Raw genomic sequence first — 15766 nt, forward strand, 5'->3', positions numbered from 1 at the left:
ATGAATGTATTCGATCAGAGTTCATCAGGAGGTTACGCATGCGGTTTCAAAGGTGTCGCACTCATGTACTGGACCAGAGTGTACCATGAAATGGAAACCTTGCCCAAAGCAGGGCAGGGACCTCAGTTCATTCAGACGCATGCAGGATTGATGAAATCCGACAGCGTCTTTCCCTCGGGAACAGGGGCCGGCCGCAGTGTGCAGCTACGACTACGACTACTACTACAGCAGCAGCAGCTGCTGCTGCTGCTACTGCTGCATGTGCCAGTACCGCAGTAATGGAGCAGCATCGCAACTGGTGTTGACATCAACACCTCCCGGTGCCATTTCATGACAAAATGGAATGAGTCTGATCAGGTAAGTCGCTCGAGAGCAGACGGTAAAGTCTGGGTACCTTTTCAGTATGATCGATACCTGCTTCCGCCGGCTATCTCTGCAGCTTGTGCGTTTTGCGCGCTCTGTGCTCCATCTTTCCTCATGCCGAGTGCTGCCGCTACCTCAACTCTATTGTCAACAGGCGAAGCATGGTGATGCCCACATGAAATTCCCATTTTCGCAGCTATGGACTGCTATTCACGCATTTCATGCACAGGTGAAAGTTGCCATGCACACGTCGCCTGCCAAATTCATCTTCTCTGTCGATCGAGTCGATGCACCCTTTGCGGCCATGATCCTTGCCTGCGATCAAGTGCGCTCCTGTGTCCGACGCACATGCTTCACCAAGGGCCGCTCTGTTGCACAAGAGCGCTCGCTTCACTGCTCGTTACGTGCACATGGTGGGTACGTAGCGCGCGACTCCATGTCGTGCTCGGGTTCCATATCCGGTGACGCACGCTACGATGACGGGCATCTTCAGCGGAATCCCACGGCGAGCGGTTCTTCTCTGTTGCACACGCAAGCGAACGCTATTCCATTCGAAAGGGCGTTTGTAGAACGCGATCATGGCCATGATAAAATAGGTTCCGGAAGGAAGACTCGGGCTCGAGAACAAGTCGCGCGTGCGCAATCCATCGACGCTCCGCCGGTGCGAAGCGGTAAATGAACGGATGTATTCCGGAGGTGATCTCTGTGTGGTGACTCGAGTCCGACTCCAAGCCTCATTCCCATACATACAGAAGAGACGGCATCCTCTGGGCGCAAATCCTGTGACAGGTACGATGCGACTGCGGAACGCGCCTTCGACGTCAACCAGAAAGAGCGGAACATGCTTCTATCGAAGCAAATCGATTACTTGAGGAGACGCGTTGCGTGCACTTTCGGCATGAGCTTCTCTACGCACTGTCATAGGGTGGTATCGGGTTTTCTGTTGTTTCATCGTCGTTCCAGCGTCGCGAATCGCTTCGCTGTCGAGTAGCCTTGAACCGGAAAGATCGAACACGTGCAGCAGGCGTGATTTGAGGACGCTCGGCCTAGGGACAAGAGACGAGTGAAGGCCTCTACGTATGCACCGCATCATGATATCGGTTATTTTAGGATCCGTTGTTGCGTAGTGTCGCGAAGCATCTTGGTTCGCGGGACGTCATCAGGATCATCGGCAAAGCGTCGAAGGTACCGCTCCGAAATGACGACCGAGCTAGAAGCCCTAAAAGCTACGTATGCACCCGTGAGCCTTCGCTGCTATATTTTGAATGTCAGGGCGGAATACCTATGAAAAGTTCCGGATATATTGACGGGGAGAAATACAGCGAGCTGTTCTATTGCTCATTTCCATGTAACTCGTGTGGATGCAATACGAGTCACCAACAACCGTTGCGCCTAGAACGGTCTTGGAACTGTTGCGCGCGGCTACAGTCCAGCGCAGCTACTCAGCTACCGCGAACGTTACGCTTGGCACGTATCGAGGCGAGTGATGCAGTCAACTTCGCCCTGTAGATAAAAGGAAAGGATATGGAGAGAGCGCGTAACACGTCAAAGGGCAAAAGAACGGCGTCGGGGTCGATGCCAGCGGCAAGCTCACTGGATCCCGCTTACGCCGTCATTCTCCCGACGTACAACGAACGGGAAAACTTGCCGTTTGTAGTTGAGTTGATACACCAAGCGTTCTCAAGCGTTAGTCTTGCGGATCGCTATCACCTTGTCATCGTGGACGACAACTCACCGGACGGCACGCTACAAGTTGCCCGGGCGCTGCAAAAGCTCTACGGGGAAGAGCGTCTGACGCTTGCCCCACGCAGCGGCAAACTCGGCCTAGGGACAGCGTATCGTCACGGACTACAAAGAGCACCGACGGCTTGCAGCAGGATATTTTTGTTCGACGCGGACCTTTCCCATAATCCACTCGCAATACCCGCCTTCATAGCGTGCATGGATAAGACCCAGGCGGATATCGTGACCGGTACGCGCTACCTGGGCACCGGTGGCGTCTGCGGCTGGGGCTGGAAGCGGAAAATCACCTCGAGCGCAGCGAACCTGCTCACGCAGTGGCTCTTGGACCCCGGTGTTAGCGATGTGACTGGAAGCTTTCGCCTTTATCGTCGCGAGGCATTGGAGCAACTCCTGGAGGCGGTGCACTCGCGAGGCTATGTGTTTCAAATGGAGGCCATGGTTCGGGCGACTCGCCAGTTTCAATACCATGTCGCTGAGGTGCCCATTGTTTTCGTCGATCGAATGTGGTACGGCCAGAGCAAACTCGGCTACCGGGAAATCGTCGAGTACCTTCTGACGTTGTGGCAACTCGTGTGGCTCGCGTGAACGTCGCCTCTCTGCACTCGAACGTGATGCAGTTGCCGCATGCTGCCCTGGAATCGAAGCACTGCGAGGCATGCTGGGATACCACATACAGCAGCGCGACGCCTATTCGTGGATTCGTGGACCGTACGGTCATCACTGACGCACCCATGAAGACTGTACGATTCGGAGTCGGAGCGAGGCCTGGACGTCGCGTTCGTGGACTGCGCTTCGAACGTGACCGATGTAAGCGCGCGCCACCCGGACCGCCACTGCTTGCTGATGAGTTCCCAAGCGGCTCGTGTTCGGCCTTGGTTACGCAAGAGGCAGCCGGCAAGCGATCCTACAGACACGTCGCAGAGGTGAGAGGCTCGCCACAGCGCTCTCGAGCGTGCACGCCGCCGCCTCCGCCGCCGCCGCGGCCTCCGGAGTTTCAAAGATGCAGCGTATCGTCTTGATCGATACGCTCACGTCCGTATCTTGTGCGCTGCAGCGCCTGGATGAGTGCTGAAAACGTGCTTCCTTGAGAGAGCACCAGTTTCTGCGCTCTTGAACAGGTCGCGAGATCGAAGAGCGTCGATCCCAAGTCGAAAGGCAAATTTCGTAACGTAGCCGGAATCGCCTGCTTCTCGAACAGCTCCGAAGATAGGATCACTTTTGAGGCCAGCTTGGCTGTTACGAGCGCTCGTTGAATAGACCTCGCCTCTGAGCGCGGCATATCTGTGACGAGCATCACCGGTAGACGATTTGTACGCAACGATTCACGCAGTCCAAGCGCGTCCAGAGCCGCTTCCACATCGTGCTGCTTCTTTGCGTTCTGGAATGCCTCGCGGAGGCGCGTGCGAAAAGCACCATCGCCACCGCGGAGGTGCACACATACAAACGCCGGGGATAGATGCCTCCACGAGTGCAACGTACGCCGCAGCAGTGCTTCTGCGATTTGCTCCGCCAGGTAGCCGTAGCGACCCCCGAGTCGCGGTGACATAAAGTCCAGGCGTCCACCGAAAGCACGCGAAGCAAGCGGCAGCTGCCATCCGCCGGTCCACGGTGCAAGCGTTCCAGCGTAATTCACGAAATGAAACACCGAACCGAGGGCAATGACGGGTTCGTCACGGAGTCGTCGTTCGCCGTCGACACCGTTATGTAGCATCTCACAGACGCCATGAATCTGGGGTACAGGGGCCTCTACGTGCTGGCGGCTCCGCAGCATCATTCGCCATGTCGCTGCAAAGGCACTGGGTGGTATCCAGTCGGGGGCTCCGGCCTGCTCGGCATCTGCACAGGTTAGCAGGCCGTGCGGCACATCGATGACAATGCGTACCTCGTGGCAACTGAAAGGCCACGCCCAGGTGCTGCGCTCCGCTTGTTTCATCCAGTCTCTGGCTTCTACTGCGCCCGCAAGGCTGCACCGCCTACGTTCCCATGCCACTGCCCGAGCGAGTGTTTGCGCTCCATCGACGCGACACGATGGAGACGCCGGGCCCGCGAACAGGTCCGACAAGTCGAAAATATCCCCGAATGCAATGTAGGTTCCCTTGCGATCCAGGTCCTCCCAGATCCTTCTATTCTGCTTGCGAAGAAAGGCGGCGCTGGCAACCGGCGCTACTTGCTCGCAAGACCCTAATTTGAGGGCAAAATGAGGCAGCACAGGTGGCACCACCAGTGTCCTATTCAGCACCCGAGCAACATCAAACGCCGACACCAACTCCATAAACTGGTTTGCTAGTCCCGAGTGCGGAGCGTACGTCAGGAAACGCGTCGGAACGAAGGGCAGCGTAGGTTGACTTTGCGGCGCTGGAGTTGGCCCCTTGAGGTGCAGCAGGCCAGCGAGCACGTTTCCCTTCCTCGGTGCCTCCAGTCGAGGTTGCTGCTTCAATACCAGAACTAGGCATAGAAAGCAGCCGACGATCGCCCCGAGGCTGTGGAGCAGCCGAGATCGTCGACCGAGACGCTCCCACAGGAGTCGTCGGAAACGCAGCTGCGTCCGCACTCGAGCCATGTGCAGGAGAAAACAAATGCTAGGCTCAACGACTTGCACGGCGGCGACTCGTCCAGTTTCGTGAGCGGTTAACCAGTTGCTGTTGCTGTTGTTGCTGTTGGCTCGGGGACTGCAAGTCGACGCTTTTATGGATATTTCAGAGTTGACCTGGGTATGATGGGCACAAAAGCGCTTGCCCGTGCAAGACCTGGCATCGGTGGAAGGCTCGATACCTGTCGCCTCGCACAGCGGAGCCGCTGCTCCTCGGGCGACGATCGCTTGGTGGCCTTTCCCGCTTTGGTGACAGCTGCAGAACGTTATGGAGAGAGGTTACATGGGAATCGCGGGCGACGGCGGTGGCGGCTTGTTGTTGTTGCTGCTGCTGCTGCTGCTGTTCACGAGCAGTGCATACACGCCTGGCACCAGCGCGTTGGCGTTACAGTTGTCATCGCCCGCGGAGCTGCGTTCACTTTGAAGTAACCGCTGGTCCTGTTGTTGCTGTTCTCGAGGCACATCATCGGCTGGTGACCTGCCCAATCCGACCGGTGCCGTCGCTGGAAGGGTAAGAGTCAGCGACGTGGAGCGCTGATGGTGCCTCGCGAAACGCTAGCCAGCAGCGCACGTGCTGCGTTTGTGCCTGGCAGGATCGTTTTCATGACGTATGATGAAGCAGTTGTCGCTGCTTCTAGGAAGGTGGATGCCTGCGTGCAGCTTCGCAGCTCGAGCACACTTGTTCGCCACAGACGACAAGCCGTTCGCACCAGGGATGACGCGTTGTCGCTGGTGCCTGTTGCAAAGCGTCGGTACACGTGCAACTGCTGATCGTGCTTTCGAAACTCGTTTGATGAAGGTTCTGGGTATTGCGGTGAAAAAAACACCCGAGTTCGATGCTACATCTTGAAACGACTGCATACTTGTTGTCGTCGACATGAAGCTGATGCGTGAATACAAGTACGCGACCCAAGCAGTTGCCAAAGCCGGAGCACCTGATCGAAAGCATTCGCTTCCGCGTTGCAAGTCTGCAAGATGGACACGCGAATGGGTCTTGTTGGACTCGAAGCTCGCGTCGTCCATGACGGTGCGTAAACAGCGGGAGCTCAGGGCGCTTGTCAAGCTCGTCGATGGACGCACTTAGAGACTGCTGCACTCCGAGCAGCGTGCAAGCAGGATGTATGGAGCCTTGCGTCTTGGTTATATAGAGACGGGTGTGTGTGTGTGTGTGACGCCTTGCATGCAACAGGCAGGTAGCGAGCTGGTGTATAGCAGGTTCTCGCGGTCCAGTTACGCGTTCGAGTCGCTTTACAGATACAGACGAATTCGCGATGTGATGGTCACTCGACACATGGGACACTCCGAGAGTTGCTCTGCGCATGGTTGACAAGTACAGTGTCCACAATTGTAAACAGTCCATTGAACGCATGGACCAGAATCAGCACACACGGCACATTCAGGTTCCATGTGTGCTCGAGTGTTATCGGCTTCGATGCTATGCGTCGAACGCATGATGTCGGACTCGTCTAGCACCAGAACGCTGTCTGCCGCGGAGCGTGAACTATCAAACGGTGCCGAAGGGGCAGCAGATATCTCGGAATAAATGTCGCTACTGCTGCTTGCCCTCGAGTGGTGGAGGAGGCGGGAATCCTCGTCCTGGTCGGCACCTTCGGTATCCAGCGGTGGTGCACTTGCAGTTGCAGTAGAGCGCACCGGCCACCAGTCTCTGCTCAAGAGCCGGGGTAAAAACGCTGAACGTCGGTAGCTGGACGGCTGCGCACCGCTCTGGCGAAGCGACGTCGGCAAAAGCGTATCACCGTCGTCACCAGATAGCGCCGTCAGCTGGTTATCGAGCGATACCTCATTCGCGGCGGCAGGAGCGCAAATCGATGATGACGATGACGACGTCGACGGCGACAAGTGCTGGTGCGCAGCGCTTGCGGTTCTCGTGCTCGCCGAGGTGAGCACAGTCGCGGTGATACCATAACCATCAACACCACCACCAGTTACTTCCACATGAGATGATGTTTCCATCGAGTCGCCACCGCTCTGTGACGTGCTCGCGTTGGTGATTTGGGAGAACAGCGCACTGTTGTTGCTCGGCGGCGCAGGTGCGTCATCAGCAAGTTGTTGTTGCATCACAAGCGGATCGCTCTCAGCAGACCTGTTGTACCTGAATTCCACCATTGAGTCCCGATAAATCGGTGCTGTACTGAGCGAGGTCATGCTGGACCCTGTCGAGCTGGTGCCCCGCGCAGCCGACGGGGTGCGTTTGCGCAACAGCGGCGGCTGTGTGCTCGACGAGGTGCCTGCGTTAGCCTCGAACACGCCTTCGAACGTCCGATCCCCAAGATGAATGCTCCGCTCGTAGGCAAACGAGTTGCCGGTTTTCGTATCGGGCGTCGTCGCGTCCATGTTCTTGTACACATGAGAAGCCGATGCCGTCGGCTTCGACGTTTCTCCCGCTGAAACACCGTCGACGACGCCCATGCGAGCGCTGTATGCCGCGGCAAGTCGATGATTAGGTTCCCCAGCCAGCGCTGGAAATGCATTCTCGCAACCCGCTTGCCGGGCCTGACGCGTCCCCAACAACGAGGTCAGCACAAGGTGCGCCTGCGTCTGGCCGGTTTCGCGGGCGATATCCAGCGGGGTCGCCCCGCGGCTGTCGCGAGCGTATACCAGATCGCCTCGGGGAGCACCGAGCTCCACAAGCGCCCGTAGCACGCTTTCCTGGGCGCCAGCTGCCGCTGCGACATGAAGTGGCGTCCGTCGGCGTCGATCACGAGCCCAGGGGTTGCTGCCTGCTCGTAGCAGCGCGAGGACAGTTGCGGCACCTGCATCCTGCTGCGCCAGCGCACAAGCGTAGTGCAGCGGCGTCTCGCCTCGGGTACCAAGGCCAATGGTGGCCGTTTCGAGCGCGAGCGCCCCTTGTTGACCGCCCCCAACAGCTTGTACAAACGCCTCGACGCCCTCGGCGTTTGCAAGCGCTGCAGCGGTATGCAGCGGCGTTCCGCCGTCAAGCTTGCGCCGGATATTCACATCAATACCCAGTGACACCAGACGACGAATGCAGACAACTGTGGCAAGGAAGTGACGATCCGGGCTCTCGTCGAGAACGCCGCTCAGCACTGCAAGTGAGCGGAGCTGCGCCTCGACAAGCGCCGCTCCAGGCGGCCGCACAAGGGCCGTGTTATTGGTGCTGGTATTGGTATTGGGATTGTTCGCGATGCTAGACTCCCACCAGCGCGTCGCCAGATGATGCATCAGTTTCCGCCCGATCACGAGGCGGCGCTGATCTTGAGGCAAGCGGGCTCCAAGCTGGAGAAGCCACAAGGCGAGGTCATAACGCTTTGCTGAAAACGCGATGGTTAGCGCAGTTTCACCGCTGTGGCTCGCCTGATCGATGAGCTTCGTTGGTGACAATGAAACCAGCAGGTTGCAGATGTCGGCGCGATTGCAGGTCGCTGCTGTATGCAGAGCGGTACGACCGGCACAGTCTTGCTGGAACGGTGAGACGCCCGCCTCGGTCACGAGCCATAAAACGATGTCCGAATGCCCATACCGAGCAGCAACGTGCAGCACAGACGTGCCGTCGTGACGCGCGATGCTAGGCTTCGTCTTGCCCTCTTCGACCAGGAGACGCAACGCGACGAGGTGGCCAAACTTTGCCGCTGCATGCAGGGGCGTCCATCCTTCACCATTTGCGGCGCTTGGATCAGCACCATGCTGTAAAAGAAGTCGAATCATCTCGATGGAACCCTGCTCAGCAGCAATGTGCAACGGCGTCCATCCGCGGCGGGCACGAACGTGTTGTGGACGGATTTTGCCCACTTCCAGAAGCAACCCGACAATCCCCAGCTGGTTTCCAGACACCGCAACCATGAGCGGCGTCCAGTCGTTGTGGTCACGAGCGCGCGGGTCCGCGCCCGCTGCAAGCAGCATCCGACAGACCGCTTCGTGCCCGTTCCACGCCGCGATAAACAGCGGCGTCCAGCCGATGCTCGTGCGGCAGTTCACATCGGGCGGCGGTGCCGACTGATTGCGCTGCTCTGGGGAACGATATCGCAGCATCGCACGCAAGGTCGCAATGTGATCATTTTGCGCTGCTAAATAGAGTGCCGACGGGATGGCTCTTTCGCTTTCATCGAGCGTTGTGCTGGGTACGTCTCCTCTGCGCACTAGGCTAGGAATCATGCCAGACCTTCGCGAATTGTCGGTCGGCCCCGTCGTCACAGCGAGCTCTTTCCAAGCACCGAACTCGAGCAGCAGCTCCACAGCAAGCGTGTTACCGAAATATGCTGCCTGCTTGAGCGCGGTCCAGCCCGTCCTGGCTTTGTCTGCGCCCGGTTCGTTTCGATCCCATTCTCTGGTGAACGCTTCTAGGTTATCTCGAATCCAGCTGCGCAGCTCGGCGGCATCGGCAGGGCTGCTCGCTCGCTGCAATAAACCAGTCCAGCGGGGCGGTGCTTTGAGGGCGCTGCCCTCACCAGATGAAGGTTTGCGCAAGTCGTCACATGTCGAGGAGTGTTCCGCATCAGCAGCGTCATTCCTGCCATTTGAAGAGGCTCTATGCACGCCCTCGACCCGCAGACGTTGATCTTCACGTGTCTGGCGCCAGTTCGAAGGCTGCTGCGTCCGATCTGGTTGGGTTCGGTGCCACCAACGGAGACCCTGCGTGCGAAGAGGCTCCGCCCGCGAGTCCCGTCTCAGCGTTCCAGCACGCGGTCTTCGCGAGAGACCCTGCTCGGTGCGAGGCACCTCGGAGTCCGCTTCGTCTGTTGGCGCAAGAAGCTCGCGCCAGCGCAAACAACGAAACATGGCCGGCGACGTGTCAAAGGTCAAGCCTCTGGGGTCAGATGCAGTTCCCCTGTGCAGCTGGACGGAACGTACGCCCTAAAGCACGATTTTGACGCGTTCAAGCGGTTGCTTTCGACGCTGTGGATACTGGCAACAGCCACGGCAACGCTCGCGCACCGCAAGAGGCAGCCTCCAGCGCCGTCACGCTCCAGCTCTGAGTCGTGATAGCTCGGTGATGATTACTCGACCGTACTCAACGTGCACAGCGGCCTCCAACTTTGATCGAATCAAACGCCAGGTAGCAATCAGCGACAACGTCTGGAGGCAACGCACAAACCTGTCGATAACTGCGCTCACCTTTGTGGACTCGACTGAACACCTGAATAACAAACACCAGCTATCAGTCAACGGCACTTCCCGGACACAAGGTACAAAGTACTCGATAAGCGGCGCCACCGGGTGCCAAGTCCGATTCGAACCTGGATCAATAAATACCAGATAAGAGAGGCAAAGTTTTTGCAAGCACAACGATCAAAGTGCTCGATAATAATAATGATAACGATGAGAATGATGGGAATGATGGGAATGGACCTCACTGATTGCCTCGGATTCGAAACTGGACGCCCGCGGCCGCGCCGCGGGCGGATGACACGCAGCGCGCGCCGCGAGCGTTCCCCCGCGGGGGGAACCCCGGGTGCCGTGCGACGCCCACGAAGTGATCTTTTTCGATAACAAGACGTTTATATGGACCATGGATCCTTTGTTGCTGGATCGGTAATGATATTCGAAAGAGCATCGATCGTAGTGATGCAGATCATTTCCAAGTTCCATTACTTTTACTTCCTTTCCGATATAATGGTCGTTTGTGCGTTTTCGCGTACCGCGAGTACCTGCAGTATGCATCCGCTTTAGCGCTTATAGCGCAGGTCAGGATACAGCACGGAGACAGAAGGGCTTTTCCGTACCACGAAGGGCGTCGGCTGGAGGTCTAGTTTGCCCGACACGGTGTTGGAGTCCATGATCATGCTGGGAGCCTGCAAGCTGCGCAGACGGACGCACTGCATGCGGCAGCGTGAATGGATATCGTAGGGGTCCACTACGACCAGGGCGAAACCTAAACGCAGATTACCTGCTCCTAGTCGCTGAAAGAACAGCGTTGCGAATGAGTTGCGCACATCTCTCCACAGCACCTGCCACTGGTCGGGAGCACGAAGCACAAGCTCGGCTGACTCGTCCGGCTCGCGAGACCTTCGGCCTAGAGGGTAAACATTCGACAATATGGTAATCGTTTCCCCCGTTTAACGTATATCGTAACTGGGGAAATAAATTGGTATTGGATTGCCAGATAGTAGTGAGTTTCGGTTCTTTGTTCGATACAGTGCGGTCGACAGGCGCACCTGGGAGATCTGGCAGTCACGAGGGAACGAAAGCCACGCAGATTACCGCCTCAACGGTACTCGATACAGAGATAACGGGGATATTTATGCCTGCGGGGCGATTGAGTGCGTCACGTACCTGAAGAAACATTTGACCATGAACCCCGAACGTTTCATGATACGCTCCATCTTTGCACTCTACCCAGGTCTCGTTCGCAAAGGGATATGGATTATCGTCGATGGCATCTTTAACGATAGTAAGAATGAAGAGAAGATCGAATTCGTCGACGAGAAGGCATCAAGCAGGCGAAGGAATGAGGCTTCTGTAATCTGTGCGGCTGTTCAAGAGCATCGTGAAGTCTTGGGGCTGGCCAATCCAACAGAAGAGATATCAGAGTTGAAAAACGATGAAGAAAGATACCATCCCCTCATCCTGTGCTATTTCGTGTTTTTGGACGGAGAACTCGAACGCGAGTCCGAAACGGAGCTGGGCGTGCGGAAAAATGAACTGTCGGAGAGACGAAAGGCTCCGCTTCTGGGGAACCACGTCAGTGTCGTTCCGTTATACAGCATCAACTCGCACGTTGTGTCTATCAGTTCCAGAGTCCTTCATGGCATTATCAGGGAGATCTGTTCGGAATTCAGCGTAAGCAGGGAGGAGTTCACCGGCGAAAATCGGGAGACGTACTGGAAGAACATCTTCGATTCCAGACGTCAGAAAGTTAGCAAGCAAAAGGTATTTACTGGGATGATCGAAACCGATGGGGTAGCCATTTGTGTACACCATCGACACTTGAAGGTGGATCGTTCTATTATGTCTTCGGCTTCGCCCGTGACGACGAATGAAGATGAGAAGGGGGCGGGTCCTGCGACGCAGAAAGTGCATAAAAACGACTTTGTCGTTGGTGCGGCGAAGCATGAAGATGAGAAGGAGGCGGCTCCTGCGACGCAGAAAGTGCATAAAAACGAGTTTGTCGTTGGCGTGGACCCTGGGACTACGAATATCATAACCATCGCAGAATCCAAGCGTGCAGAAGATGGTATTTACGGCAACCTACGTCAGAAAGACATGCGTCTGTTGAGGTTCTCGAGAGCGAGATAGTATCGAGAATCGGGAAACATGAATGCGAGGAAGAAAATTGCTGCATGGAATGCAGGAATGAAGGAGCACCTGGAAGCTATGAGCAAGGTGACGAGCCGCGGAGCGGACTTTGACGCTTTTCGGGAGTTCATGGAAGTTCGCATTGCGCATTGGGATGCGCTGTGGGAGGAGTATACAAAGCCCCGGTGGGCTCGTTTGCGTATGAACCTGTACTGCGGGAGGCAGCGTGCATTTGCGAATTTTTTCAATGCGTTGAGCGCCTTGAAGGAGGACGAAAGTCAGAGGCTCGTAGTAGCGTACGGAGCAGGGCGCTGGAAGACCCAAAAAGGGACTAGGCCAGCTCCAACGACAAGAACGTACAAGGAATGTGCACGGCGTTTTGCTACGATACCGATCGATGAGTTCCGAACATGGTATACACACCATGAACTGGGGCGTACAATTCAGAGGGTCAAGATGGAAACGTGTCAGCGGAGCCCTGAGGATATAGCAAAGTACGGACCGCTGACGGAGGAGCAAATGGAAAGGCGAGCGAAAGTGCGAGGGCTACTTACATCAGTAAGTACAACCAACGACGGCAAGAAACGTATGGAGTTTGGGAATCGTGAATTTTAACTCCGCTATCAATATAAAGAGATGTGCGGTGATGGAAACAAGACCTCCGGCGTTGACACGAAGGAGTTTTGTGGGACAACCTCTCAAAGTGGAACTATATGAGAAAAAATTGAAGCCAATTGTAGGTAGCCAATCCAAAAAAGCGGGGAGGCGTCTGCACCTCAGTTGGAGACGTTTTATCTGAAGCGCGTTTGCCGCCACTACCGCATACCGCTGCGGCCAGTGTTTTTCTTTTGAGAGACGTTTGTTTTCAGGGGTGCTGTCCCTAGCATTCCGTTTCGGGAGCCGTTCGTAAGATAGGTACGTTCTATGGACGAGGAGGTTGGTTCTGCTCGCGATGGCGACGTTACGGCACTGCTCCGTGAGAGCTATGCGCTCCTACATCAGGCGACGCTCGTGACCGCGGACGAGCGGCGGAAGTGCGCAGAGGCATTCACAGAGTGGGCATTGTCAACACATCGGTCAACGCCCGCAGGCACTGGGACACCAGCCTCAGGGGGTCACAGCCGTCTGGAACCAACCCGCTCAGTCGAGGGGTTAGTTCCCGTGCTCAGGCGTCAAAATTCTTTACCGAGAAACGTAGGACTTGGGCGCGGCGTACGCCCACAGCAGAGCAGCAGACGTGTCCGGCTCCGAGGTCGTGGCAACGGTGACGGCTCGCCGCTTCAGGAACGCTCGGCACACGGGGCGCAACCGCCGCGAGCCTTGGAGCAAGCTTCAGAGTCTGATAGCTTCATCAGCGACACTGGGGCCCAGAGCGACCATGACACTTCCAGCTACGAGAGCGACTCGAGCGCGGTTTCCGCGGGCGTGCGCATACCTAGAAGGAACGACCCCGGTTTCACTGCAACGCGCCCCTGCAGGGCGGAGACAGTGCACCAGCGACGTCTCCCGCACGCACCAGCATTGCGTACTACGAGCGCTGTCGCAGCACAGCGTGGGTACAGCACACCTGACCAGCGGCAAGTGCCGTCGGATCGAGGACGAGCCTACAACGCCGCCCGCGAACTGCGTCCAGCAACGTTGCTTGAGGATTTCGCAGCCGCAGGTGACTCTCTGGGGACGACGCAAGCGGAGAATGCTCGCGCAGCAGCCGCAGCAGTGCAAGCGCCGGCAGCACTGGCGGCAAATCCCTCCATAGAATGTCTCGCACGAAGGCGCCAGTTGCCTGGACTTGACGTCGGATCAAGCGCGCTGGATGAGTCTGCGCCGCCAGCAACCAGAACAGTTTCTCTCGGTGCTGACTGGCTCCTGGCGAGTTTTACGGGCGCTAGCTCCAGCTCGTATGTGGACAAGAGCCCAAGTCGTCACTTGCCGCGATAGAGGTGCGCACGCCTGAGCATCGCACCGGTGCAACCTAGGCCTGGTCCGAGAACACGAGCTTACCTCTGCGTCGGAGTTGAGCGCTTGCCCACATACGACTGCGGTGCTCTACATGGGCATAATATGCCGCAGACAGGGACCAAAATCGTTCCAAACATCAATGTAGCTTGTTCGGTTGCTGTGGTGCCGCGCGACAAGGCGACGTCGCTATCCGGCTCCTTCGAGGCCCTGGCAGTCTGGGCGTTTACGCAGACGCAGCATTTTCTTCGATGGATGGGAACAGATGTGAAACGCCTTTGCGATCGCGGTGTGGACTCTCGTCGAGCGCCTGTGTGATGTCGAAATCGTGCATGCTGGAGCGCATGCATTGGCTCGTGCTGCTGAACGCATAGGAGCGCCTTTGGCGTAAAACACTTTGGAAAAGGAGTCGATGACGCTTTCTTTTCTTCGAATCAGTCGTCTAGATGAGCGTGGCGGCATCGGCTGCGACCTGCAACCGGTTCAGGCTCGTGGTCGCTGCAGTGCGACCGGCTGGAATGCCAGACACCCTTCGAGCGTGCTCAGCGCTGAACTTTTCAGCGCCGGTGCTGCCAACATCGCGTGTACCTCTGTCAGAAACGACAAATACCAACGCGCCCAAACATCTGCAAAGCTCCTATCCTGAGGCGGGACTATTACAGAGGAGTTGCTCAATGAGGTCCGGAGAGGGCGGCTCCAGCGGTGGTAGCTGCAAGTGCGCTGCGCGCAGGCTGATCCAATGGCAACAGGTTTCGTGTCCGACAGCGTCGCTACAGTCGCGCAGGCAAACCAGGTGCTGGTCCCGACACACGTCGTACTCGCGAACGTAGACCGCCTGCCAAACCCGCAGCCGTGCCAGCCAGAGATGCAGATGCTGTCCAGTGAGCGACTGGCGCTCCAGCGGACGTACCACCTCCGGGCCCGATGCGGCCTGCCTCGAACCTGGAGGAGTAGCGACGACCGCTGATCCGTTCGAGGGCGCCAGGGGCACCGGCGCGCACCCTGCGGCGCGTCCACCAGGCGCGCAGTGCGCTGCTGCTGATGAAGCGTCCGCGTTCGACATGCGTACGCGGTTCTTGCGGCAGAAAACGCGTTTGGGTCGGCAGTGCCCCAGGGCATGCTCGGCGTGGAGCAACTCGTCACGGGATACGTGCCCCCATTTTACGAGCGCGCTAGCCCGATGGCTGCATGAGCGCGAGCAGTACCGGCCCGCGCCGAACGTGCCTGCATGCATCGTTCCGCAGACAACACATGCACGGCTACCTGGCCCAAGACGCGGAAGCCTGCGTCCACGCGCTGCTGCTGGGGCGCGTGCTGTACGCTTCCGCTGCTTTTCGCGATGTTTCCGCGGCTGCTTGCGCCGGTTCTCCATGGGTGCTGGTGCAGAGCTCTGCTGAGAGTGCGTCGGAGAGGCCCCGGCGACGAACCAGATGTCGCGTTCAACAGCATCGCACAAGCTTTCATCCTGATAAGCATCCAACCATTGTTCCACTGGAGTCTGATCTGTAATGGGCGTTGCACGTGACATATGTGAATCCTATAGAAGACAAAACACAGGAAGAGATACGCGCGCGCGCTCGGAACCTGCATGTCGTCCGCAGGGGTGCACGCATGTTGTGCGCGTCACGGATCGTGCTGTGATGGCGCCATCTGCGTGTAGATTGCGAACGTGACATACGGATGATACGCTTTCAGCTCAATTGTATTCCGCATACGTGTGTGTGTGTGTCATGAAATGCTTTTTCATTGTGTACGGCAGATGCCATGAAACTGGGATCATTTGGTGAAATAAAGTCTTAGGGAGGGGTACGGACATCAAAGTCGGGGATCCTGGAGAACCCGGCGTTGCCGGCTGCCAGAAAAACAAGGGAAGAATCGTCATTTTGTCGAGTATCGAGC

The 15766-nt window shown here is 57.2% G+C and overlaps 4 protein-coding genes across 4 annotated transcripts, besides 2 other annotated features; 2 read left to right on the forward strand and 2 right to left on the reverse strand.

Moving 5' to 3' along the window:
• Window positions 1-1887: 1887 nt before the first annotated feature.
• On the forward strand, window positions 1888-2691 carry CYME_CMS169C (probable dolichyl-phosphate mannosyltransferase; the record flags this gene model as incomplete). Its single annotated transcript, XM_005538768.1, has 1 exon — window positions 1888-2691. One exon carries the CDS (start codon window positions 1888-1890, stop codon window positions 2689-2691), a length of 804 nt encoding a protein of 267 aa, XP_005538825.1.
• Window positions 2692-3100: 409 nt separating this feature from the next.
• On the reverse strand, window positions 3101-4666 carry CYME_CMS170C (hypothetical protein, conserved; the record flags this gene model as incomplete). The annotated part of the gene is made up of 1 exon (XM_005538769.1): window positions 3101-4666. One exon carries the CDS (start codon window positions 4664-4666, stop codon window positions 3101-3103), a length of 1566 nt encoding a protein of 521 aa, XP_005538826.1.
• Window positions 4667-4753: 87 nt separating this feature from the next.
• Window positions 4754-6052: a sequence feature (possible transcribed region).
• Window positions 5945-9454, reverse strand: CYME_CMS172C (similar to ankyrin 1; the record flags this gene model as incomplete). Its single annotated transcript, XM_005538770.1, has 1 exon — window positions 5945-9454. One exon carries the CDS (start codon window positions 9452-9454, stop codon window positions 5945-5947), a length of 3510 nt encoding a protein of 1169 aa, XP_005538827.1.
• Window positions 9455-10759: 1305 nt separating this feature from the next.
• Window positions 10760-12833: a sequence feature (repetitive element).
• A 2-nt stretch (window positions 12834-12835) lies between these two features.
• On the forward strand, window positions 12836-13849 carry CYME_CMS174C (hypothetical protein; the record flags this gene model as incomplete). The annotated part of the gene is made up of 1 exon (XM_005538771.1): window positions 12836-13849. One exon carries the CDS (start codon window positions 12836-12838, stop codon window positions 13847-13849), a length of 1014 nt encoding a protein of 337 aa, XP_005538828.1.
• Between the last annotated feature and the right edge of the window lie 1917 nt (window positions 13850-15766).

Source organism: Cyanidioschyzon merolae, chromosome 19 (genome assembly GCF_000091205.1).
Source record: "Cyanidioschyzon merolae strain 10D DNA, chromosome 19, complete genome".
Taxonomy (NCBI): domain Eukaryota; phylum Rhodophyta; class Bangiophyceae; order Cyanidiales; family Cyanidiaceae; genus Cyanidioschyzon; species Cyanidioschyzon merolae.